Source organism: Symphalangus syndactylus, chromosome 3 (assembly GCF_028878055.3).
Source record: "Symphalangus syndactylus isolate Jambi chromosome 3, NHGRI_mSymSyn1-v2.1_pri, whole genome shotgun sequence".
Classification (NCBI taxonomy): Eukaryota; Metazoa; Chordata; class Mammalia; order Primates; family Hylobatidae; genus Symphalangus; species Symphalangus syndactylus.
The window spans coordinates 47,311,917-47,336,358 of record NC_072425.2 but is presented as its reverse complement, the minus strand read 5'-3'; the positions used below and the strand labels follow the sequence as shown (position 1 = coordinate 47,336,358).

General features: G+C 47.4%; 1 protein-coding gene across 4 annotated transcripts in view; it reads left to right on the top strand.

Annotated features, from left to right (window-relative positions):
• Window positions 1–24,442, top strand: part of TMOD1 (tropomodulin 1) — a 121,117-nt gene that overhangs the window by 44,685 nt on the left and 51,990 nt on the right. For all 4 annotated transcript variants that reach the window (XM_055271754.2, XM_055271753.2, XM_063636192.1 and 1 more), the window contains exons 4-7: window positions 6,281–6,400; window positions 18,164–18,253; window positions 19,468–19,598; window positions 21,268–21,375. In XM_055271754.2, coding sequence (XP_055127729.1) covers window positions 6,281–6,400; window positions 18,164–18,253; window positions 19,468–19,598; window positions 21,268–21,375 — 449 coding nt within the window. The remainder of the gene's footprint in view (window positions 1–6,280; window positions 6,401–18,163; window positions 18,254–19,467; window positions 19,599–21,267; window positions 21,376–24,442) is intronic.

The following is a 24,442-nucleotide window of genomic DNA, read 5'->3' as shown; positions in this document are numbered from 1 at the left end:
GGACATGAAGCCTAAGCAGGGACCATCCTATGCAAACCAGGGACTAGAGATGCACTAACCATCTCCACCCAGATTCTCTCTGCTCTTTCTCCAAAGTTCCTCTCTCTGGCAGCTGCAGCTTCCTTTCCTTCATCTGTCCTGTTTTACTCTCTGCTTCAGCCTGAGACAAGCCATCTTGAAGGCCCCAGGAAACAGAGATGGCCTCCCTGACCATCCATTCTAGGACTTCCCGTTGCTCTCCAAACCCTCCGCCCCCCTCCAATATCCTCCTCATCTCATTGTTCCACAGGCTTCCTTCTGCTGTTCTCAAACTTTCCACCTCAGGACCTTTGCACGTACCCCCTATGCCTGGAGTGCTGGTCCTGCTGCCCAGTTCCATGCTGTCTTCTTCATGGCTGGCTCCTCCTGCCCGGTAAGATATAATAGTCAGAAACAGCCTGGAGCTAGATCTATTTCAGTTGCAATCCTGGCACTACCACTTACTAGCTGTGTGAACATATGTAAATGTTTTAACCTACTGTGCCTCCATTTCCTTCTCTGTAAAACAGGGATGATGAAAATACCAGCCTCATGAGGTTGTAATGAAGGTTAAGTGAGTTCATCTCTCTGTCAAGTGCTTAGAACAGCATCTGGCAGGAAATGAATGCTACTGAAGTATTAGTTGTTATTGTCCTTTGGGTCTCAACTGTACAGTCTTCTCTTTCAGGGAAGCCATCCCTGTCTACTCTGTTCAGGACAGGCAGTCCCTCTCCAACTCCCCCGCTTGGTTATTTTCCAACACAGGAGCCTGTGTGTGTCCTTCAGAGCAACTCACATCTTATCAGCATCTCTTTATTTTTCATCTATCTCTCTCACTAGCCTGTAAACTCCCTGAGGGCAACCACTTGGGCTGTTTTTGCTCAAGTGGTACTCCCAGCATGCAGCCAGCACGAGGCCTGCCATATAGTAGGGTTGAGTAGAGAGTTGTTGGATGAATGGATGAGCTAAAATTAAATAAATGTTTAATGGATTTGTGCACTACTTCGTTAGAATACCAGCTACAGGAATGCAAAGACCGTATCTGTCTTGTTCATCATTCTGTTCCCGGCACCTAATAAATCCGTAGCACATAGAAGGCACTTAATAAATATTTGTTGAATGAAAGCACTAATTCTAATTAATTAATTGTGTAATTAATTGTTTCTTTTCAGTCTCTTCCATTCCCTCCACCCCTAAGAATGCAAGCATTGTGAGCCCCGGGTCCACATCTGTGGCTGGCTCCCCTGTATCACTGTTGTATTTGCACAATGCCTGGCACTAAGTAGCTGCTTCATAAAATGAGGACACACGCGGGGGTAGACATTGTGCAGAGGACTTTGAGCCATTCCAAACCCTGGACTTGGAGCTCAGTCCAGGTTTCACTGAAAACTGGAAGTCCAGGGAGGCCTAAGGGGCATCTAGATTATAGAACTTCTGAATTTTGGAAGGATTGCATGGTCAGAGGGATCCTGGAGGGGGTGGCAGGAGAGAAGTTGAGGACAAGGGCAGGGAGTGGGGATGGGCAGCAGACCTGGGTGGACACCTAGCGAGGTGAGTCATTGCTGGCGTCCACTTCCTCATGTACCCACACCCCTCCCAGGGGAGGACCTGGAGGATGGTGTGAGGGATGGGGAAGGGAGTCTGAACAGTACACAAATCAGTCCTGCCACTCCTCCAGCTCTGGACTGGGCAGAGCTGGGAAAAGCTCTCTAGCCTCCCAGAGCTGGACTGCCTTCATGAAAAACCAGGCTGACCAAGGAGAATAGTTAGCATTCATTCTACTTCCTTATAGCAACAAGCCCAAAAGGTTCATCATCATCGTCATCGTCATCATCATCATCATCTTGGATATTTGAATGCCAGTTGTTGGAGTTCTTATGACTTGAATAAGTGGAGGTCTCAGAGCCAGTGGGGCAGGAGACCCTCCAGCTCTGACTGGCAGGCTCAGGGCCATTCACTGCAGCCTCTACCAAGCACTTCCCCCATACCAGGCCTAGAGTCAGCTTGGGCTGCCGGGAAACAGCACCCCACACTGCAAGACCTGATAGTATGTGGGAAGAGCCATAAACTGGCACAAAGCCCTGAGGAATTTGGAAAGGGAGGCCTTCTCATTCAAGTGGGAGAGACCAGAATATAGCTCTAGGCAGGATGTTTTCATTAGAATTAGATTTGGCTGCATGTGCTGGGGGGAAAATAAAAGTAACAGACTTAATCAAGGAGTTTAATTTTCTTAGGCATTCCAGGGCTAGTAAGGCATATTCCTTAGCATCGTGGATCACAACCCTTTCCAGCTTTTCATTCTGCCACCCCTACAACCTGTCTTTGTCCTCATGGTCTATCTGGCTGCTGAAGCTCCAGCCATCACATTCACATGCCACTAGTAAGATGAAGGGAAGAAGTCTAGGTACCTCTTACAGTGTCTCAGGGTCACCATCCTCACTGGAGGAAGCTGTTATGGGGTATAATAAACCACAGGTCTTAAATAATTATTGAATATTCATCTCAGCCATTGCATTAGTCATTTTAATACTTGAGTTCCTTTTTAGGGGTTTTATTTTCCTTGTATGTTTTCCTCTTTTCTGGATCCCTGGAATCTGATATTAACAGAGGTTATGATACATTTTTTCCCCAAATGATTCTGTTGTGTGTTTTGCTGATAGAGGTAATTGATATTTGCTGTAAACAGTTTACACAATAAAGCTAAGTAATTCAAAATCATTTCCTTCACTGAAACTAAGCACTGATCCCATTTTAGGGAATATCTTTCTGGACATTTCTCTATGCGCTTCCCACTCCCTCTCAACCTTCACCATTACGACCCTGGTGTTGCACCCACACCGACCTCCTAATCTTCTCCGAATCTCCACCCACACTCCCTTCAGCTTATCCTCCATCAACAGCTACTGTGAGCTGTGTAGGTTTTTATAAATTGAGGTAAAACTTATATAACATAAAATTAACCATTTAAAAATGAACAATCCACAACATTGTGCAACCACCACCTCTATCAAGGCCCAAAACACTTTTATTGCTCCAAAATAAAACCCTGTACCTATTACAGTTAGTTATTCTCACACTCCCTCTGCCCTAGCCGCTAGTGACCACCAATCTGTTTCTATGGATTTACTTATTGTGTATATTTTCTACAAATGAAATCATACAATATGTGACTTTGTGTGTCTGGCTTCTTTCACTGAGCACAATGTTTTCCAGACTCATCCATGTTGTAGCACGAATCAGTACTTTATTCCTTTTTATACCTGAATGATATTCCACAATTTGTTTATCCATTCATCCACTGATAGATATGTCAGTTATTTCCACCTTTTGGCTATTGTGATTAATGCTGCTTTGAACATTCTTGTAGAAGTATTTGTTTGAATGCCTGTTTTTAATTCTTTGGGAGTACACACCTAGGGGTGGAATTGATGAATGATACAGCAATTCTATGTTTAATTTTTTGAGTAACTGCTAACTTCTTTCCCATAGCAACCATACCACTTTCCACTCCAATCAGCAACGTATGCGGGCTCCAATTTTCCACATTGTTGCCAACATACATTTTCTATTTTTTAAAATTGTAGCCATCCTCATGGGTGTGAAGTGGTATCTCATTGTAGTTTTGATTTGCATCTCCCTAACAAGCCATAATGTTGAGCATCTTTTCATGTGCTTGTTGGCCATATGTATATCCTCTTTGGGGAAATGTTTATTCAAGTCTTTTACCCATTTTAAAATTGGGTTGTTTTTCCTTTTGTTGTTGAGTTGTAAAAGTTCTTTCTGTATTCTAGATACTAGACCTTATCACATATATGATTTGTGAATATTTTCCCCCTTCTGTATATTGTCATTTCAATGTCTTGATAGTATCCTTAGATGCTCAAAACTTTTAAATTCTGATGAGGTCCAGTTGATCTATTTTCTCTTTTGTTGCTCGTGTTTTTGTTATCATATCTAGGACTCCACTGCCAATTCTAAGGTCATAGAGACATACGCTTATGTTTTCTTCTAAGAATTTTATAGTTTTTTTTTTTTTTTTTTAGATGGAGTCTTGCTCTGTCTCCCAGGCTGGAGTGCAGTGACACAATCTCGGCTCACTGCAACCTCCACCTCCTGGGTTCAAGTGATGCTCCTACCTCAGCCTCCCGAGTAGCTGGGACTACAGGCACACACCACCACGCCTGGCTAATTTTTGTATTTTTAGTAGAGATGGGGTTTTGCCATGTTGGCTAGGCTGGTCTCGAACTCCTGACCTCAGGGGATCTGCCCATCTCAGCCTTCCAAAGTGCTGGGATTACAGGCATGAGCCACCACGCCCGGCCTGAATTTTATAGTCTTAACTTATATTTAAGTCATTCCATTTTGAGTTCAACTTTACATGTGGTGTGAAATAGGGGTCCAACTTCATTCTCTTGCATGTGGATATTCAGTTGTCTCAATACCATTTGTTGAAGCGATTATTGTTTCCCCATTGAATGCACTTTGCACCCTAGTTGAAAATCAATTTGCTATAGATGTTTGGGTTTCTTTCTGGACGCTCTATTCTATTTCATTGTCTATCTATCTATCCTTACGCCAGCACTACACTGTTTAGCTTTTTAGTAAGTTTTGAAATCGATAAGTATGAGTGCTCTAATTTTGCTCTTTTTCAAGATTGTTTTGGCATTTGTGGCCCGTAATTCCATATGAATTTAAGGATCACCTTTTCTATTTCTGGGAAAAGGACTATTGGAACTTTGATAAGGATTACTTGGATCTGTAGATTGCTTTGGGTAGCATTGCCATCTTAATAATATTAAGTGTTCCAATCCAAGAACCTAAAATATTTTTTCATTTATTTAGGTCTTTAATTTCCTTCAGTAATGTTTTATAATTTTCATTGTACAAGTCTTTCACCCCTTTGGTTGAATTTATTCCCAAGTTTTATTCTTTGGATGTATTATAAATGAAACTGTTTTCTTAATTTCCTTTTCAAATTTTTCATTGCTGATGTACAGAAACACCACTAATTTTTGTATGTTGATCTTGTACCCTGCAATATTGCTGACTTTATTAGTTCTAATAGGTTTTTTTGTGTGGAAATTCAGGGTTTTCTATACATAAGATTATGTCAAATACAAATAGAAACAATTTTACTTCTTCCTTTCCAGTTTGGATTCCACTGACTTCTTTTTCCTATTTATTCTGACTGAAACTTCCAGTACAATGTTGAATAGCAGCAGTAAAAGTGGGCACCCTTGTCTTGTTCCTGATCGTAGGGGCTCATTTCCTCACTTCTATCAGGTCCCAGGTCACAGGCTGTCGTCTCAGTGAGGCGTCCTCTGACTAGCCTTCCCAAAACAGCGGTGCCCACCCCACCCACACCCCACGCTGTCATCTTCTAGGTCCTTGTCCTGCTTTGTTCCTCCATAATGCTTAATACCATTCCATATCTTTATACGTTTATTATCTGTCTCCTTTCACTACATCAGAAGCTTTTGAGGATTTTACTCACTGCTGTCCCCTAGCCCCCAGAAAGGTGCCTGGCACATTGGAAGCACTCAATAAATGTTGTTGAGTAAATAAATATACATATGCAATTTCTCACAAATGGAATTAAATTGTTCGCGCTACTTTGTAAGCTTGCCTTTTTCACACAACATTTGTCCTAGGCGTTCTCCTTCTTAGTAAGTAGCAATCGCCATCATCCTTTATGCTAACTGCTGGAAGTCCATTGTATGAATGCACCATAATTTCTTCACCAGTTCCTATGGATGGGCTTGACAGTGACCATCCTCATATATACCTCTTTACTCCCCTTATTCCGTTATGAATCTGACACTTTAAAAATATGATAATGAGGCAAGGATGCATTATTTTTCTCCCTTTTCATATTTTGTTTGTTTAGAAATGTTTATACATTTTTCTCTCATTTCCCAAGGTCTCAGAACCTTTGGTTAAGGTATCCCCTACCCTGGCATTCTATTATATGTTTTTTCATATTTTTTTCCTACTTACAGATTGTTTGGTCATGACCAATGCTTTTGATAGAGGGTAGTCAGCTTGGACCAAGTTATAAAATCATTCTTTTCAAGTGTGAGGGGTGCTGTGTTGGAGATCTCTGATTCCTGTTCTTTGGGGAAGTTGGTCCCCAGAGGGAGAAACCTGAAGGGACTCTCAGCATGGAGGGACCCACAGGGCTCTACAATGGTCCACGCAGGGCCATCACCAGAGGCTGCTCCATTGCAGCCACTCCCGTAACAGGTCCCCTGTGTGTTTGCAGGAAAGGTCTGGGTTCCTAAGCAGAAGCCATTGGATCCTGTGCTGGAAAGTGTGACGCTGGAACCGGAGCTGGAGGAAGCCTTGGCAAATGCTTCGGATGCAGAACTCTGTGACATTGCAGGTAAGAGGCGTTCCAGCAGCTTTCCACATCCCCCAGAAGGATTTGACCCACATCTGCAGGGAGCCTTGTAGGGTTCATTTCAGCATGAACACCTTCTCTATTTCTAACAAGAACTAGAGGAGACCGAGAGTGTTAAAACAAAAATCCATTCTCAAAAACCAAAACAAGGAAAACAGAGAGAAAACCACACAAACCCACCACACCAGGGAGCCATCTGCTGTTGCCATGATACCGCATGCCAGAGGGATGTGGATGTATCTCAGGGAGAGCCCACAGATGCCCTTTCCCAGCCATTAGCATTGAATCCTGCCCGAGTCACTTGGGAAGAGAGGATAGAGGGAAAACAGACAGAGGGCCTCTGATGTCTTTGGCTGGGGAGGCTCACTAAGGGCTCGATTTTTACAACTTTGCACTTTGCCTGCAGCTGGCTCAGCGAGCCGGCTTTGAGGGGTCACCCTTGTATATCGCATATTTTCCCCATGCCCTCCGTCTTCGTATGTGTTTCCATATGATCTTCACAAACTATCCCCAAAACAACAGAAGGTGGCCTGATACTCAGAGCCCTTTGCCCCCCTCCCTGCCTCCCCCGACTTCTCTGCTGCTCTTGTCTAGTCTCTGTCCCACTGCTGTGGTGTTCCATCCCCAGGAAGGTCAGGCTTTGGCCACATCCAGCACCTTGTGCACTCCCTCCCCACCTACTGTGCTCCCTGATCCAGGGAGTGGGTGGGTTTTTATTCTGCGGGCTTGGAGACTGCTAATCATAGCCCAGGTGATGGCAGGAGGGTGGGCGGGGTGGGGAACGGCTCCAGGCAGGTGGGCAGGGGAGAGGGTAGAAGGGGATGCCTGTGACTGATTGGCTGTGAGAGCGAGGTAGAAGAGTCAAGCAGGGTAACCTCAGACACTAAGTGGTGTCAGTGCCATTAGTGACGGATGGCAAGGGAGGGGCAGGAAGAGGGGAGATACAGAGTTCAATTTACAACCTGTGGCACTTGAGGCACCTGTGGGCCACCCAAGTGGGGTCAGTTGTATAGGAAGGTCTGGAGTGCTAGAGGGGGTTCCCATTCAGGATAGGGATTTGGGCATCATTAGTGTTGTCAAGCTCCAGGAAGAATACACGGCCCTCGTAGAAGCCTTTGGTGGTGGGGGTTGGGGGTGGGTGGGGGGAGGTTGTGGAAATGGGGCAAAGCTAGAATGTGGATCAGTTAGCCACAAATAGGCTGAGAACCAAAGGTCAAATCAAGATGGGCAGAATTGGATGCAGGAGCCACAGAGACAGAGTGAGGATTCAGGGCTGGCCAGGAGACTCAGAGGCATGTGAGGCCAGAGGCCATGGCAGAAGTGGGAGGGCACCAGCACCAGCACCAGGGACTTGGCCGGCCACAGCTGCCTTCTGCGACTTGTGAGTGGTGTTGTGCATGACTTTGGTGACATTCGTTCAGGGGTGGGGGAGCCACTGGGGGATGTGCAGGGGCAGTGAGAAGACTCAACTATACACAAGGGGTACTCTGGGTGGTGACAGGTGAAGCCAGGCCTGGGGGACCTGAGGAGTGAATGCGGAGAGCCAGTGTGTAGACCCCAAGTCCAGACAGCCCTTTCCTCAGGAGACAGGGAATTTGAAGGACAAAGGGCAATGGCTTGAAGGGTATTGGGACTGAGAGAGAATGGTTTTCCTTTTCACTATGAAGTACAGAAGCAGTGAGTACTTCACCCAGCTGGGAAGGTAGCACTTAACTCCGGAACCTAGTTTGCTAGGGTAGGGATTTATTCTGTCAGAAGCCACACGAGTCACAGTAGATCCTCCATTGAGCCCATATATTATATATCACACTTCAACCAAACCATCTCCCCGAAGGGGGTCCCTTGAGTTCGGGTTAATCTGTAAGGCAGGGAGGTGGCTGATGCCTTGGTGCAGCATCTGCACATGGACTGGGGCTGTTTTTACCTTGGACTTTCTCCTCCAATCACCCTCCATGACGTCACTCCCCTCATTAGGCAGCTCAAAGGGATTATCAAATGACTGCTGTCACAACCGCCGGCTCCTGCGGTTCCTGTGCCAAATCAGAGCTGCAACCGTGTGCTACGTTTCTGTGTGGCTTTCCTGAAACTATTCCTCTTTATTTTTGTTGGCGTGGCTATTTATTGTTATCTGTAATGATACAATATCCTGCCGAAGTCTGGGAAGGAGAGGGGAGCTGTAAGTCTACACCAGTGTTAACTGACTAACCTTGGATGCCTGTCATTTGATGTTGGACATTTGAAAGATGGCAGCATCTCTGGGGAAGGAGGGACTGAACATTTTTGACCACCTACCATGTCCCAGATTCTATGTGAGTTGCTCTCAAGACCTTGTTGCATTTATTGACCAAAACAATCCTATGAAGGAAATTTTATTACTGTCCCCATTTTACGGATGGAGAAAGTAGACAAGGTGTGCTTAAATGCCTTGCCCAAAGGGTTTAAACCCAGGCAACTTCATTCTAGGGCCTATGTGCAGCATCATCGCCCAGTGTCACCTCAGTGAAGCCCTCCAGGGTAGGGGAGGACACAGAGCACAGAGGGTAGGCAACAGAGGGTGATGGGCAAGGCTGGAGAAGTTGGCTGGGGACCGGGGGGGGGTCACATTAGAAAAGGCTCTGGATGCCACACCAAGGAGATGAAACTTGGGACTAGGGGCATGAGGGAGAGCTAGATGGAAGCAGGAGTTTGAGTGGAGAGGAGGGGGTGTTCTGGAGGATGGGGGAATGGAGGAGGCAGGCCTTCGATGAGGCCGAGGCCTGGGCAGAGCTGTGGGATTGCATCTGAGATGCAGCTTCACCAAGAGCCCAGCCGTTCCTAGTGCCGGCTCAGAGGCCGAGCAGCTGAGATGGTACCAGGCTTACCAGCCTGAGGCAGCAGAAAACAGGCTGGGTGGCTGATGAGGAGTGCTCTGCTGAGAGCTGACTTCAGAAACTCCGCATGAGATGAAGGCTGGACTTCAAACAGGGTGTTGGAGGTGCTGGGCGGAGCAGGCCCACCAGAGAGTGGTGGGTGGTTGGAGCCTTTTTCACAGGGCGGGTGACTGGGGCCAAGAGTGTGGGTGACTCACTGGAGGAAGAAGAGTAGGGAGAGGAGGACATGGGGCATCCAGGTCACCTGTAGTTGGTATGGCCTGTCTCCCAAGTGGAACATTTCCATCAGCTCAGCTCTGGCTTGCTCACTCACACACACAGTCAGTGCCGTCCATTTAGTCTCTGGACTAGGCCCTGGCAAAAGAATGGTAAGAAAACAGCCCAATTTCCACCCTCACAGAGTCTACGTTAAACAAACACCAGGTAAGTATGAAATAACAAATGAGAGTGAGCGTCTGAACAGAATCAGTACAGCGTGTGAAGGGGGCACTCTGTAGGGCTGGGGGAGACCAGGGAAGAGCTATGGAGAAGGGCCAAGGAGCAGAAGAGTAGCAGTGAGAAAGTGCGGAGAAGGTCCAGGGCTTGGGAGCGGCAGGAGCAGCGGTTCCGGGCTGGGGAGGGCAGGCCCCTCTGAACCAAGTGGCGTGGCAGGCTTGCTATCTGGTGATGGTAGGAGCCTGCAGGGCACGCTCAGGTGTGCCCTCCTAACTCATGTGTGACACAGGTGAGGTGCGTCACTCATGCATTCACCTAACTGCTCACTAAGCCAGTGCACATTATTGAACTCACACCGTATACTAGGATGAACCGGAGCCAGTCCTTGCCTTTGGGAGGCCCAGGAGGTGATGAGGAGGACAGAAGAGAAACATGTATTTTTTTTAACCTTAAAATCTTTTGTCACTTAAACACGTAGATTTCAACATTAAAAGTGTCCCTGCTGGGCGACAAGCAGAGTGCACAGGTTCCTGGCAGGGCTAAGTTCTTGGCGCATAGCCTACAGGGTTGTAGGTCAGAGGCTGCTGGGAGTCAGCAAGCACTTGTAATTCCCAGTGCCTCCCCTGCCCACTCACGAGGTGATGCTGGCTGGCTTTAGGGACCCTTCAGGTGGGGCAGGACCCAGGAAGGAAGTGGGGTAGGGAGACTCATCGTTTAGATGGGACAGCCTCGGGCCACTCACCCCCAAAGGCAGTTGGCAACCTGGGGGTCTTGTGGCTATCAGAGGCAGGCTTAGCCAGGCCACCCCCTGGCTTCTGGCTACTTCCATGTGCTTAGGCACCTGTCCTGCTACCCTGCCAGTGGCAGGGTGTATCTTATCCAGGAGCAGCTTAACTGCATCCAAGTCCTGGGCTGGAGCCAGTTTCTCCCACCTGTCCCTGGGATGCAGGAGAACATCTACCAGCCATCTGCCCAGAGCCAGCCCGAGCAGCTGGCAGCTGGAGGAGCCGGGGATGTGTGCTGTTATCTCCCTGCGTCCTGAGTGGAATTACCAAATGAGTGAACTCTGCCAAGGCAGGGAGAGGAAACAGAACTCAATGTTCTTTTTCAGAGTTCAAAAATAGTCCTTTTTGAGTTTTGAGGAAGATCTAGACTTAAAAAAAAAAAAATCAAGTTCCCCAGTGCTAAATTCAGCCTTGCCAATATCTACAAAGAATGAAGCAACAGGCAATGTTGATGTGCCGTTTTCTCCCGTCACTCACTCCTGTTGATGTGGAGTGTGGCACAAAACCAAGTGAGAGGGAAAGTTGCGATTTTGTGCCTAGGGCTGGCAGAAGGTAATACTAGCCCCAGGCATTCTGCCCATCAATGGAAATCTAGCTGGGCCTTTCCCTTCCTTCTTTCCTTCCTTCCTCTTTCCCTCCTTTCTTTCCTTCCTTCCTCTTTCCCTCCTTTCTTCTTTTCGTCCTTCCTTTTTGTAATTCTAATTTCCTCTGAGCTGCGAAATGGTTTTATTTCTTCTTAGCCCTGCTGTTAACATATATAACCTCCTAGAATAAATATATGTTATCTGTCCTTAGGATGCCAAAGTCAAGGGGAAGTTTTAGAACTTTAGAACTGCTAGTGACCTAGTGAATGAGAATACTAACTTAAAAGCCACGAGAGTCCTTGCTGTATGGTTTTGGCGAACCATTTCCCTCTTGAGCTTGCTGGAAAAGTTGTGGGTGGGGGGTCTACCACAGCTACTCTGGATGCTGTTTGTTTGTTTGTTTGTTTTTAGACAGAGTCTCACTTTGTTGCCCAGGGTGGAGTGCAGTGGCACGATCTCGGCTCACTGCAACCTCCACCTCCTAGGTTCAAGCAATTCTCCTGACTCAGCCTCCCTAGTAGCTGGGATTACAGGCGTGTGCCACCATGCCCTGCTAATTTTTGTATTTTTAGTAGAGACGGGTTTCACCATGTTGGCCAGGCTGGTCTTGAATTCCTGGCCTCGAACTCCTGGCCTCAAGAGATCCACCCACCTCGGCCTCCCAAAGTGCTGGGATTACAGGCATGAGCCACCATGCCTAGCCCCTGGATATTTACTGTAAAAGTCAAACAGGATAAAAACATGAGAAATTGTTGTGTCGCTAAGTCCTATGGGTAGGTAAGAGATCACTTCAAACACTCCATTTTACAAGTGAGAAAACTGAGAGCCCCCCTCAGCCCCCAAAAAGGAAGTGACCTATACAGGGTTACCCAGAAAATTCATACCAAGGCTCAGCCTGAAACGCAGGTCTCTTTCCTCTTGGTCTCCTGGCAGTCTCTTGTAACTTCGCCGCCTCCATCCCTCTTTCTAGACCATCACAGGAAGCTGGCATCTGTGTGCCAAATGCACTTTCTATTTTCCACCTCTCTCCACTCTAAGCCACACCAGCCAGCCATATGAGGCTACATCTTTTATTTGATCCCCCAAAACCTGTACAAAGCCCCAGCACATCCCAGAGCTGCTCCCACATCCCCTGAGCTGCTCCGTGGGAGCTGGAGAGCCTGCCCCAGAATGGGACTCCTTCGTGGTGATCTGATTCACCTGCTGCTGACTCAGGCCTCAGCTCCTGTTGCCCACATAGATGCAGCCTAAATTAAAACCCACGAGAGCTTGAAAAAATGCAGATGCCTCTCTCCCCACCAGTTCTTTTAGTGATGAACAAGCAAGTCTAATTTTAGCAGAGAAGAATCTTAGAATGTGAGAAACAGAAAGGACTTTGAGATCATCTTATCTTGTGGTTTTCGACTCTCACTCAGCAACAGAATCACCTGAGGAGGTTTAAAAAAAAAAAAAAAATCGGCCGGGCGTGGTGGCTCAAGCCTGTATCCCAGCACTTTGGAAGTCCAAGACAGGTGGATTACTTGAAGTCAGCAGTTCAAGACCAGCCTGGGCAACATGGTGAAACCCCGTCTCTACTAAAAATACAAAAATTAGCTAGATATGGTGGCACGTGTCTGTAATCCCAGCTACTTGGGAGGCTGAGGCAGGAGAATCACTTGAGCCCGGGAGGTGGAGGTTGCAGTGAGCCGAGATTGTGTCATTACACTCCAGCCTATGCCACAGAGCGAGACTCTGTCTCAAAAATTAAAAAAAAAAAAAAAATATATATATATATATATATATATATATACACACACACATATCCGGAGATTCCGATTGGTTGGTCCAGGATGGAGAGAGGCACTGATATGGTCTTAAAGCTCCCTGGGTGATCCATGTGTGCAGCCTTGACTGAGAGCCACTGGTCTTGTCTCAACCCCTCATTGGAAAGAGGAGGTTGAAGCCTAGAGAGGGGAGGGGAATTGCCCAAGGTCACACTGACATCAGGGGCATGGTCAGGGCTGGAACTTGGGTTTCCTGACTCTTCATTAAGGGCTCCCATGTTGTCTCTCTAACAGGAAACCATATCTAATCAAATGACTTGAGTGTTTTTTAAAAATCATCACCAGGCCGGGCACGGTGGCTCACGCTTGTAATCCCAGCACTTTGGGAGGCCGAGGCGGGCGGATCACGAGGTCAGGAGATCGAGACCACGGTGAAACCCCGTCTCTACTAAAAATACAAAAAAAAAAATTAGCCGGGCGTGGTGGCGGGCGCCTGTGGTCCCAGCTACTCGGAGAGGCTGAGGCAGGAGAATGGCGTGAACCTGGGAGGTGGAGCTTGCAGTGAGCTGAGATTGTGCCACTGCACTCCAGCCTGGGCGAGAGAGCGAGACTCCGTCTCAAAAAAAAAAAAAAAAAAAAAAAAAAAAAAAAAATCATCACCAAATATTTGCTAAATACCGTATTCAGGGAGAGGTGGAAGAGAAAATATCCTTCTCTGACCTCCAGAAGCCTACAGTCTAGTAGCAGAAGCACACGTGTATCTATATATGTCTAACACCAGATAGATTCTGAGGCATACACTAGGTGCTGTGGGAGAATTAGAGAGGGAGAGGAGGAATCCAGGAAGACTCCCTGGAGGAGGAAGAGTTACTCCCAGTCTTGAAGGATAAGGCCGTAGAGTTGTTAGATAAAATACAGGATGTTCAACTGAATTCAAATTTCAGAGAACAACGAATATGTCCCAATATTGAATGGGGCATACTTAGCTAAAAAAAAAATTTGGTGTTGGCCAGGCGAGGTGGCTCATGCCTGCAATCCCAGCACTCTGGGAGGCCAAGGCTGGTGGATCAAGAAGTCAGGAGTTCAAGACCAACTTGGCCAAGATGGTGAAACCCTGTCTCTACTAAAAATACAAAAATTAGCTGGGCGTGGTGGCACACTCCTGTAATCCCAGCTACTCAGGAGGCTGAGGCAGAGAATTCCTTAAACCCCGTAGGCGGAGTTTACAGTGAGCTGAGATCTCGCCACTGCACTCCAGCCTGGGCGACAGAGCGAGACTCCATCTCAAAAAAAAAAAAAAATTGTTGTTTATCTAAAATTCCAAGTCAAGTGGGTGCAGAGAATCACCAGCAGAAGGGAGAGTACTAGCAAAAGCAGGAGCAGCTATGAGCAGGGACTGTTTGTGTAGCTGGAGCAGAGAAGCTGTTGGGAGGGGGAGTGCAACAACACTGTTGAGGTGGGGCCGGCCCAGGGAGGACCTGTGAAGCCAGGCTCTGGGTTTGGACTTGGCTGTACAAGCCACCGTCCTCCCATCTGGACAGCTGCAACAGCCTCACAGCTCTGCAGCCACGTCCATCTCTCCCCTCTGTAGTGAGTTCTCAACACAATAGTCAGAACTCAGGTCAGACCATCTCACTTCCTGCTCAAGCCTTCAATGGCTTCCCAGGCTGTTCCTAGGAAAAGACACCCGAACTCCTTACTCAGCCTAGAAAACCCTGTAGAATCTGACCTTACCTAGGTGAATAAAATCTACTCTAGAGGGTTATTGGGCAGATCAAGGAGGGAGTGTCAGGCAATGGTTCTCAACCTTGGCTGCTCATTGAAACCATCCAGGGAGCTTTAAAAATGCAGGTGCCTGAGCTCCATCCCCAGAGATTTTGGGTTAATTGGTCTAGGGTGGGACTGGGCATCAGGAATTTCAACAGATCCCCAAGTGATTCCAGTGTGCAACCAAATTGGGAATGATGGATACAAAGTGTCTTCCCTGGCCCAGAGCATGTGCTCAGTGAGAGGGGTGGCGTTGCCATGCTTCTGATTATTACCGCCACACATCCAGCTTCTATCCTGTTTCCCCCAGCAGTGATTTTCACAGCTGTGTCATCACTGGTGTCCTGGCCTTGGCCTCTTCCTACTCTCCACCTCCCAACATGCAGCACAGAGCAGCTGGAAAGGTCTTTCCTGAAATGCCAACCTGACCTTCCTCCCTCACCGGCCTGCCACTCTCTGAACCTCGAAGCTTTCCCACCTGCATTCCTCTGCCTGTAATGTTTTATAGCCCTTCTCTTAACTTGACCAACACTTACTCCTCCTTCCCATCCCAAGTTCCTCTTTTATGCTGTCTTAGGACTGAACTTTTTCCTCTACCACACTCACCATACCCTGTGCTGGTTTTTCATTGTGTGGGAACTTGCTTGGCTCCTCTCTCCCCCAGCATACTTTCAGCTCCATGAGCGGAGACCCAGTCTTTCTTATTCTCCACTGTCCCCACCAGAGCCTAGCACACAGTGCTGGGGTGGGCCTCATTACATGTTGAACAAATGAATGGATGAAAGAATGGCTGAGCACGGGAGCAATGAGATCAGGTTGGCATTTCCAGAAAGAGCTTTCCAGCTGCTTTGTGCTGCACGCTGGGAGGTAGAGGGAAGGAAGAGGCCAAGACCAAGACACCAGTGATGACACAGCTGTGACAATACAGCCAAAGAATGATCAGGCCTCCACTAGGACAGAGATGATGGGATGGGAGGAGGACAGAACTCAGAGACACTGGGACGGTCAAATGGGCTTACGGGGGAGAAGGTGCCAGATTCCCTGATGTTTTACCCTGAGGGACAGGCAGGATGACAAGATGGAAAGAGAGCCTTCCAAAGAAAGAGGCTGTCTGATGGCCAGTGATGATGAGCATTTCTTCATGTGTTTTTTGGCTGCATAAATGTCTTCTTTTGAGAAGTGTCTGTTCATGTCCTTTGCCCACTTTTTGATGGGGTTGTTTGTTTTTTTCTTGTAAATTTGTTTGAGTTCAATGTAGATTCTGGATATTAGCCCTTTGTCAGATGAGTAGGTTGCAAAAATTTTCTCCCATTCTGTAGGTTGCCTGTTCACTCTGATGGTAGTTTCTTTTGCTGTGCAGAAGCTGTTTAGTTTAATTAGATCCCATTTGTCAATTTTGGCTTTTGTTGCCATTGCTTTTGGTGTTTTAGACATGAAGTCCTTGCCCACGCCTATGTCCTGAATGGTATTGCCTAGGTTTTCTTGTAGGATTTTAATGGTTTTAAGTCTAACATTTAAGTCTTTAATCCATCTTGAATTAATTTTTGTATAAGGTGTAAGGAAGGGATCCAGTTGCAGCTTTCTACATATGGCTAACCAGTTTTCCCAGCACCATTTATTAAATAGGGAATCCTTTCCCCATTTCTTGTTTTTGTCAGGTTTGTCAAAGATCAGATAGTTGTAGATATGCAGCATCATTTCTGAGGGCTCTGTTCTGTTCCATTGATCTATGTCTCTGTTGTGGTACCAGTACCATGCTGTTTTGGTTACTGTAGCCTTGTAGTATAGTTTGAAGTCAGGTAGCATGATGCCTCCAGCTTTGTTCTTTTGGCTTAGGACTGACTTGGCGATGTGGGTTCTTTTTTGGTTCCATATGAACTTTAAAGTAGTTTTTTCCAATTCTGTGAAGAAAGTCATTGGTAGCTTGATGGGGATGGCATTGAATCTATAAATTACCTTGGGCAGTATGGCCATTTTCACGATATTGATTCTTCCAACCCATGAGCATGGAATGTTCTTCCATTTGTTTGTATCCTCTTTTATTTCATTGAGCAGTGGTTTGTAGTTCTCCTTGAAGAGGTCCTTCACATCCCTTGTAAGTTGGATTCCTAGGTATTTTATTCTCTTTGAAGCAATTGTGAATGGGAGTTCACTCATGATTTGGCTCTCTGTTTGTCTGTGATTGGTGTACAAGAATGCTTGTGATTTTTGTACATTGATTTTGTATCCTGAGACTTTGCTGAAGTTGCTAATCAGCTTAAGGAGATTTTGGGCTGAGACGATGGGGTTTTCTAGATATACAATCATGTCATCTGCAAACAGGGACAGTTCGACTTCCTCTTTTCCTAATTGAATACCCTTTATTTCCTTCTCCTGCCTGATTGCTCTGGCCAGAACTTCCAGCACTATGTTGAATAGGAGCGGTGAGAGAGGGCATCCCTGTCTTGTGCCAGTTTTCAGAGGGAATGCTTCCAGTTTTTGCCCATTCAGTATGATATTGGCTGTGGGCAAATCAAAACCACAGTGAGATACCATCTCACACCAGTTAGAATGGCCATCATTAAAAAAATCAGGAAACAACAGGTGCTGGAGAGGATGTGGAGAAATAGGAACACTTTTACACTGTTGGTGGGACTGTAAACTAGTTCAACCATTGTGGAAGTCAGTGTGGCGATTCCTCAGGGATCTAGAACTAGAAATACCATTTGACCCAGCCATCCCATTACTGGGTATATACCCAAAGGACTATAAATCATGCTGCTATAAAGACACATGCACACGTATGTTTATTGCGGCACTATTCACAGTAGCAAAGAGTTGGAACCAACCCAAATGTCCAACAACGATAGACTGGATTAAGAAAATGTGGCACATATACACCATGGAATACTATGCAGCCATAAAAAATGATGAGTTCGTGTCCTTTGTAGGGACATGGATGAAACTGGAAAACATCATTCTCAGTAAACTATCGCAAGGACAAAAACCAAACACCGCATGTTCTCACTCATAGGTGGGAATTGAACAATGAGAACTCATGGACACAGGAAGGGGAACATCACACTCCGGGGACTGTTGTGGGGTGGGGGGAGCGGGGAGGGACAGCATTAGGAGATATACCTAATGCTAAACGACAAGTTAATGGGTGCAGCAAACCAACATGGCACATGGATACATATGTAACAAACCTGCACATTGTGCACATGTACCCTAAAACCTAAATTATAATTAAAAAAAAAAAAAAAAAAAGAAAGAGGCTGTCGCTGGAAAGAGCCATTCTGGTTTGGCCACGTTGAGCTGGATGTGCCAGCAGGACATCGGGGAATCAGAGGCCAGCGGCAGAGCAGCCTGGGCTGGGGCTGGGGATTTCAGAGTCACATCAATAGAGGCGAGAGTAAAAGTAAAATAAAATTTTGAAGTTTTCATGCAAGTGTTTCTTGCCATTTCTGTGAGCCAGAGTTCCCGGGGTTAGGAGTATGGGTCCCTAGGAGGCTCTTCTGTCTGCAGAGGCACATCATGAGCACTTCCCTTGTCCCTGCAGCGATCCTGGGCATGCACACGCTCATGAGTAACCAGCAGTACTACCAGGCCCTGAGCAGCAGCTCCATCATGAACAAGGAGGGGCTCAACAGTGAGTATGCGCCCGCCCCCAGGAGGGACCTCATGCTTCTTGCTTCCTCCACTCACTGATGTTCTCTGGCTCGTTGCAGAAATTTTAACATGTTATATAGCCAAATCTGTTCATCCTTTCCTTTGAGTCTCCTGGGATTTGTGTCTTGTTTACAAAGGCCTTCTCTATCCCAGTATTATAGAAATGTTCTCCTATATTTTCTTCTAAAAGTTTTAGAGATTTACTTTTTATATTCAACTTTTTCTTTTTTTAGACAGGGTCTTGCTCTGTCAGCCAGGCTGGAGTGCATTGGCACAATCTTGGCGCACTGCAGCCTGGATCTCCTGGGCTTAAGCAATCCTCCCACCTCTGCCTCCTGAGTAGCTGAGGCTACAGGTGTATGCCAGCATGTCTGGCTAATTTTGTTTATTTTGTATGGAGATGAGGTCACACCATTGCCTAGACTGGTCTCGAACTTCTGGACTCAAGCGATCCTCCTGCCTCAGCCTCCCAAAGTGCTGGGATTACAGGCATGAGCCATCACACCTGGCCTTATATTCAACTTCTTAATCTACCTGGAGTTCATGTTTGTGTGTGCTGTGGGATGAGACCAAACTTTCCTTTTTTTGAATTAATATCCAGTGGTCCCAACACCGTTCCTTGCAAGATTTATCCTTTCACCACTGGTTTGGGCTCCGCCTTTATCATCCACATGGATCTGTTTCTAGGTGCCTCCTCTGTTTCATGAGCCCTTTTGTCCTTTCCTGTGCCAATATTGCATTGCCTTAATTACTCCACTGCATTGTTCCAAAGCTGGCATTTTGGCCCCAAACAGAAATGAGGCTGCCAAAAAATAATTATTCCTCCCTCTGGAAGATTGATGCATTTCTTTCCCATCTGGGCTTCATCTTAGCCTCCCAAGAGTCCACTGACGTCATGAGCCCCGGGAAAATGACTAACCCTGCTTTACAGATGTAGACCCAAGGTTCAGAGAGTTTAAGTAATTCACCCAGTTCTTGCAAGATGTCAAAGGCAGAGTCCAAGTAGAACCCCAGCCTCCTGGCTCCCTTGCGGGGCTTCTTCTGAGTGGTGCCCCCTACCCCCACCCAGCGCCTGCGATGTGCAGCCCTCACGTGCCCCAACTCTGCACATGCTCCCTTCCACAATATCTTTGTGTTGGCAGAAAGTGAGCCCCTTGTTTCTGTGAGCCACCTCCCTTTTATCGGTCACTCTAGGCGTGATTAAACCCACACAATACAAGCCTGTGCCCGACGAAGAACCAAATTCAACAGACGTAGAGGAAACGCTGGAACGGATAAAGAACAATGACCCAAAACTTGAAGAAGTTAACCTGAATAATATCCGGGTAAGGTCCATTTATTTCATTTTACCTGTGTGTGGCTGCGGGAGGGGGAACCATGTCACCCAAATGCAAATGGTCCAGGGTTGGTTGTGCAGAGTAAACAGGGTCCTGTTTGGATTCTGGGTGTTTCTGCATTGGAAATAGGGACAAAACCTTTGCAAATGGGAGCCTTTAAGAGGGGTGGGCAGTGTAAACAAGTGCATCTGGCAGTCCTGGTTTCTTTCTGAGGATGATATCAGGCCCAGATGTTTAGCACGGGCCAACCCAGCTTCGATCTGGAAACCTGCCACATTATTCAAAACACTGAGAGATTCTCCGAGATAAAATCATGAGTCAGACACACGCTGCTGCACGGGATCTCAAGGCTGGAAAAGTCCAGTGCCCACTAGGCTCGGGGGTAACACAGGCCCTGGGCATGTCCCTCCCGTGCCATCGCTGCTGCTGTATCACGTTCATATTCATCCTCATTTTACAGCCACAGAAGGGAGCTGTTGGCCAAAATGTCCAAAGCGATATCCCTGCCCTTTTCTCTGTGGACATTTCCTTATGTGATCCCGGGGCAGGGGAGGGACAGGTGGATAGGCAGTCTCACCCTGAACAGGCTACCGCAGGAAGAATTCAGAGACAAACGCAGCTGCCTACCCACCTGCTCGGCTCGGAGACCAGTGGATTAGTTCTGGGAGGGGGTGGGCGTAAGACTAGAAGCCAGCTACCCATGCCCCTGCTCCACTTTCTTTCCTTCTCCACTTTATTTTAAGCAGCTGCCAGCCCCACGGCACCATCAGATTGGAAACCTGCACCCTAGTGTTCACCCCCACCTGGCCTCCCCATGCTCTGTTCCCACGGGAGCTAAAGTGACGCTCTGAGAGATTGGTAAAAACACAGCCATGTTCGCTTTCATGTGCCCAGTAGGAGACATTGGCACAATTCAGAATGCTGCCCGCTGGCAGTGAATGCTGTCTCAGGGCCGCAAGAGGGATGGAATCTCCCTGTGAGGCCCCAGCCTCCTCTGGGCCTCAGTTTCTCCTCTGCACTGTGAGCCTGTTGGACCAGATCAGTGGTTTTCACCTGAGAAGATTAAAAAATATATACCAACGCCCAGGCCTGACCCTACAGATTCTGATTCTATTGTTCTGGGCCGGCTCAAGCATCACCATTTTGTAAAAGTTCCCCACGAGTCTCTGCTGTGCAGCTGGAGCAGAGACCCCCTGGGGTAGATATCTCTTAAAGAGCATCATATGCAAACCCCTTACCTGTTTTCCAGAAACAGGGCCAGAGAGGGCAAGAGGCTTCCACAGAGACACTTAGCATGTCAGAAACATTGCCAATCACTGGGACCAAGGCCAGGTTCCAGCCCCTCCCCACACCCCTAGTCCTAGCTCTTTGCACAATACTACACACCTTAATTTTTGCCTCTTCTCTGGCCCCCAAGTGCACAAAGAAAGAGGTTACAGGTCTTATCTGAAATTTTCACGGAGGATTTTCTAAATCTGTTTACCAGAAAGTTCTCCCCAAATCTCAGTCATCTGGGACAAAGCCTGAACATTTTGCCCATTCAGCTTTTTGGCCAGAGACTTGCCAGGAATCAGTGAGTAGCCAGGCTAATCCACCTGCCTCAGCCTGTCCCAGGGGAGGCTTCTGGTCACTCTCTCTGTTGCCTTTCTTTGTGCAGAATATCCCCATCCCCACCCTCAAGGCATATGCAGAAGCCCTGAAAGAAAACTCATATGTGAAGAAGTTCAGCATCGTGGGGACACGGAGTAATGACCCCGTGGCGTATGTATGTACCTTTCTGTTCTGTTGCATTGTGGGTAGGGGGCCTTGAAACAGAAGGGTTGAAATATGTGGCCTCAGGACTGGTTGTATCCCACTAACAAAGAGCTTTATGTGGTCCAGTGGAAGGCACTGGACCAGGAGCTATGAGGGGTGTAGAGGGAATGGCCATCACCTGGCACCACCTACACATCATCCTGGCCAATCCTCACAACCACTTCTGGTCTCAGATGTGCAGTTCTCCCCACTTTGCACTTAACGAATCTAGGGTTCAGAGAGGTCAGGCAACTTGTTTTGTCCAGTCACACAGCAAGTGAGAGGTGGACCTGCAATTCCAGTGTAGTCATGTGACCCCTAAATCTGTCTCTCTCTTCACTCAGCACATCATATTAGAACAAGGGCCTGCCGGCCGGGCGTGGTGGCTCACGCTTGTAATCCCAGCACTTTGGGAGGCCGAGGCGGGCGGATCACGAGGTCAGGAGATCGAGACCATGGTGAAACCGCGTCTCTACTAAAAAATACAAAAAATTAGCCGGGCGTGGTGGCGGGCGCCTGTAGTCCCAGCTACTCGGAGAGGCTGAGGCAGGAGAATGGCGTGAACCCGGGGGGCGGAGCTTGCAGTGAGCCGAGATCGCGCCACTGCACTCCAGCCTGGGCGACAGAGCGAGACTCTGTCTCAAAAAAAAAAAAAAAAAAAAAAAAAAAAAGAACAAGGGCCTGCCCTTCCCTGTTCCTCAGTTTTTAGTTTTTCCATCTCTAAAATCAATGGCTTTGGCTGGGCGCAGTGGCTCACACCTGCAATTCCATCACTTTGGGAGGTCAAGACGGGTGGATCACTTGAGGTCAGAAATTCGAGACCAGCCTGGCCAACATGGTAAAACCTCGTCTCTACTAAAAGTATAAAAATTACCTGGGCATGGTGGTGCACGCCTGTAATCCCAGCTACTCGGGAGGCTGAAGCAGGAGAAGCACTTGAGCCCAGGAGGCAGAGGTTGTAGTGAGCTGAGATTGCACCACTGTACTCCAGCTTGGGCGACGGAGCGAGGCTCCATCACAAAATAAATAAATAAATAAATATTACAAAAAATAAAAATGATGGTTTCATCAGCAGGTCCCAATGACCAATTTTATTTTACCAAGTCTCAAAAGATATTTCTGATCAAATTAAATTGTACTTACTCTGAAGTAGCCATCAAATCTTCTTTTTAAACATCCAGCACACATGTATTGAGAGTCTTTCTGTGCCCAACACTGAATTAGGTTCTGGGAATATAATTGTGACCAAACAGTCTCAGCTTCCACTTTCATAAAGATTCTGGTCCATTTGGCCAAGCAGACAACTAAAGGGTAACAGTACAGTGCAATTATTGCAAAGCTAGATTCCTGCAAGAAGGGCAGAAGCTAGTCTATCAGGGCTAGTAATTAACCATTTAGTAGCAATCAATTTTTTTCTGATTCTTAAAATAGGTAGGACAGTGTTCTTTCATATTTTTGAAATAATAGAAATAGCTCACAATCTCCCATTGCTGTCAGTGGGGAACCTCTGGATTGATGACCTCTGACCTCAGATCTCCATGGTTCCTTGCCCATAGGAACACAGCTGGCAAAGCCACATGCCCTGTCTGCTACTATGTCATGGGTCAGAAACCAAGCACATCCATTCTGGCCCTCAGCTCAGGTCCACAAATGCTTTTTGGGCGTGGACTCTGCCAGACCAACAGCTGATATCAGCCCATGCACACCAGTATGCCCGTGTCAAACACTGAGATGCTTCTGGGCCAGTTGGTAAATCAGGCTGCCAGAGCTCTGTCAGTGCCCCCACTGCCTGCCCTAGCTTTTCTCCTGGGCCCCGGTTCCTCCACTGGGACCCAGCATACAAGGAGTTAACACCTCGCAAGACAGGGCCTCCAGGACCTGCTCAGCCACCAGCATGTCCAGTTGGATCAGCCTGGCAGATTGCCTACTGGTTGTTATTTTGATTTTTTTAATTAGATTTGATTAAGCCAGGCCAGGCCTTTCCTGGGAGCAGGAGGGTTCTGGTGGAGGACACAGAGAGGATTCTGGCTGGGTCCTTTCCCTCAGGAGGGCCAGCCAAGTCAGAGACAGACACCATCATAGAGAAAGCTGACATGCCATCGCAGGGGCACACGTAAGTGAAGGGCACTGAGGAGGGGGCGATGATTTCAAAACAGAGGGCTTCCCGGGAGCTAGGCTCTCAGCAGGTCTCAGCAAGGCAGGGGTGATGGGGTAGGTATTCCTGGCTCGGAGCGTCATTTTAGGCAGCAGGGCCCACCGATCAGTGTGTCCTATCAGCTGCCGGTGTCTTTTTCCCTCCATGACGCATCGTTTCCACCAACTGCTAATTACCTCATTTCCTTCAGAGGCTCTGATTGTCATCTACACCCCGTGGCTGAGTTCCTCTGAAACGTGCTAGGGCCCACCTAAGCTCCTCTTCTCCAGTTTGCCCTGGTCACTTGCCCAGTGGGTGGTTTCCCAGGCTTCCCTCTCCTGCTCTGTAGTGCTCAGATGAAGAAAACCATGTCTCCATGGAACTTCCATAGGGCAATAAAGAGACAAGTGGGGAGTATGTACAGGAGGTTGAGGCTTCACTGGTCACTCAGTGAACAATGCCTGAGGGCCTATTATGTGCTGGGTACTGTGGGCAACATGGGATAGATAGGATGCATTTTCAGCCCACCAGGAGTATATAGTCTAATAGCAGAGACAACACGGGTATGAAAACAACTCTGAACAGAGGAATCCAAGGTCCATAATGAGAGAAGTATGGCTCCATTCTATGAGGATTCAAGAGGGTAGGCTACAAGTATCTGGGGAATGTCAGCAAGAGCTCTCAGAGAAAGGGGCATTGAGAATGACCTTGAAAGATGGGCAGAGCTTGGACAGTGAAGCAGAAAGGGAAGGGAATTCCAGGTGGGAGGGATAGAAAGGGCAGAGACAAAGTGGGAAAGCACTGATCAGGCATGGGGAGCTGCGAGTAGCCCCACTGAAGAGGAGCAATGAGAGCTGATTCTGGACAGCGGAGTAGACCCAGGTCATAGAAGCTTTGGATGTAG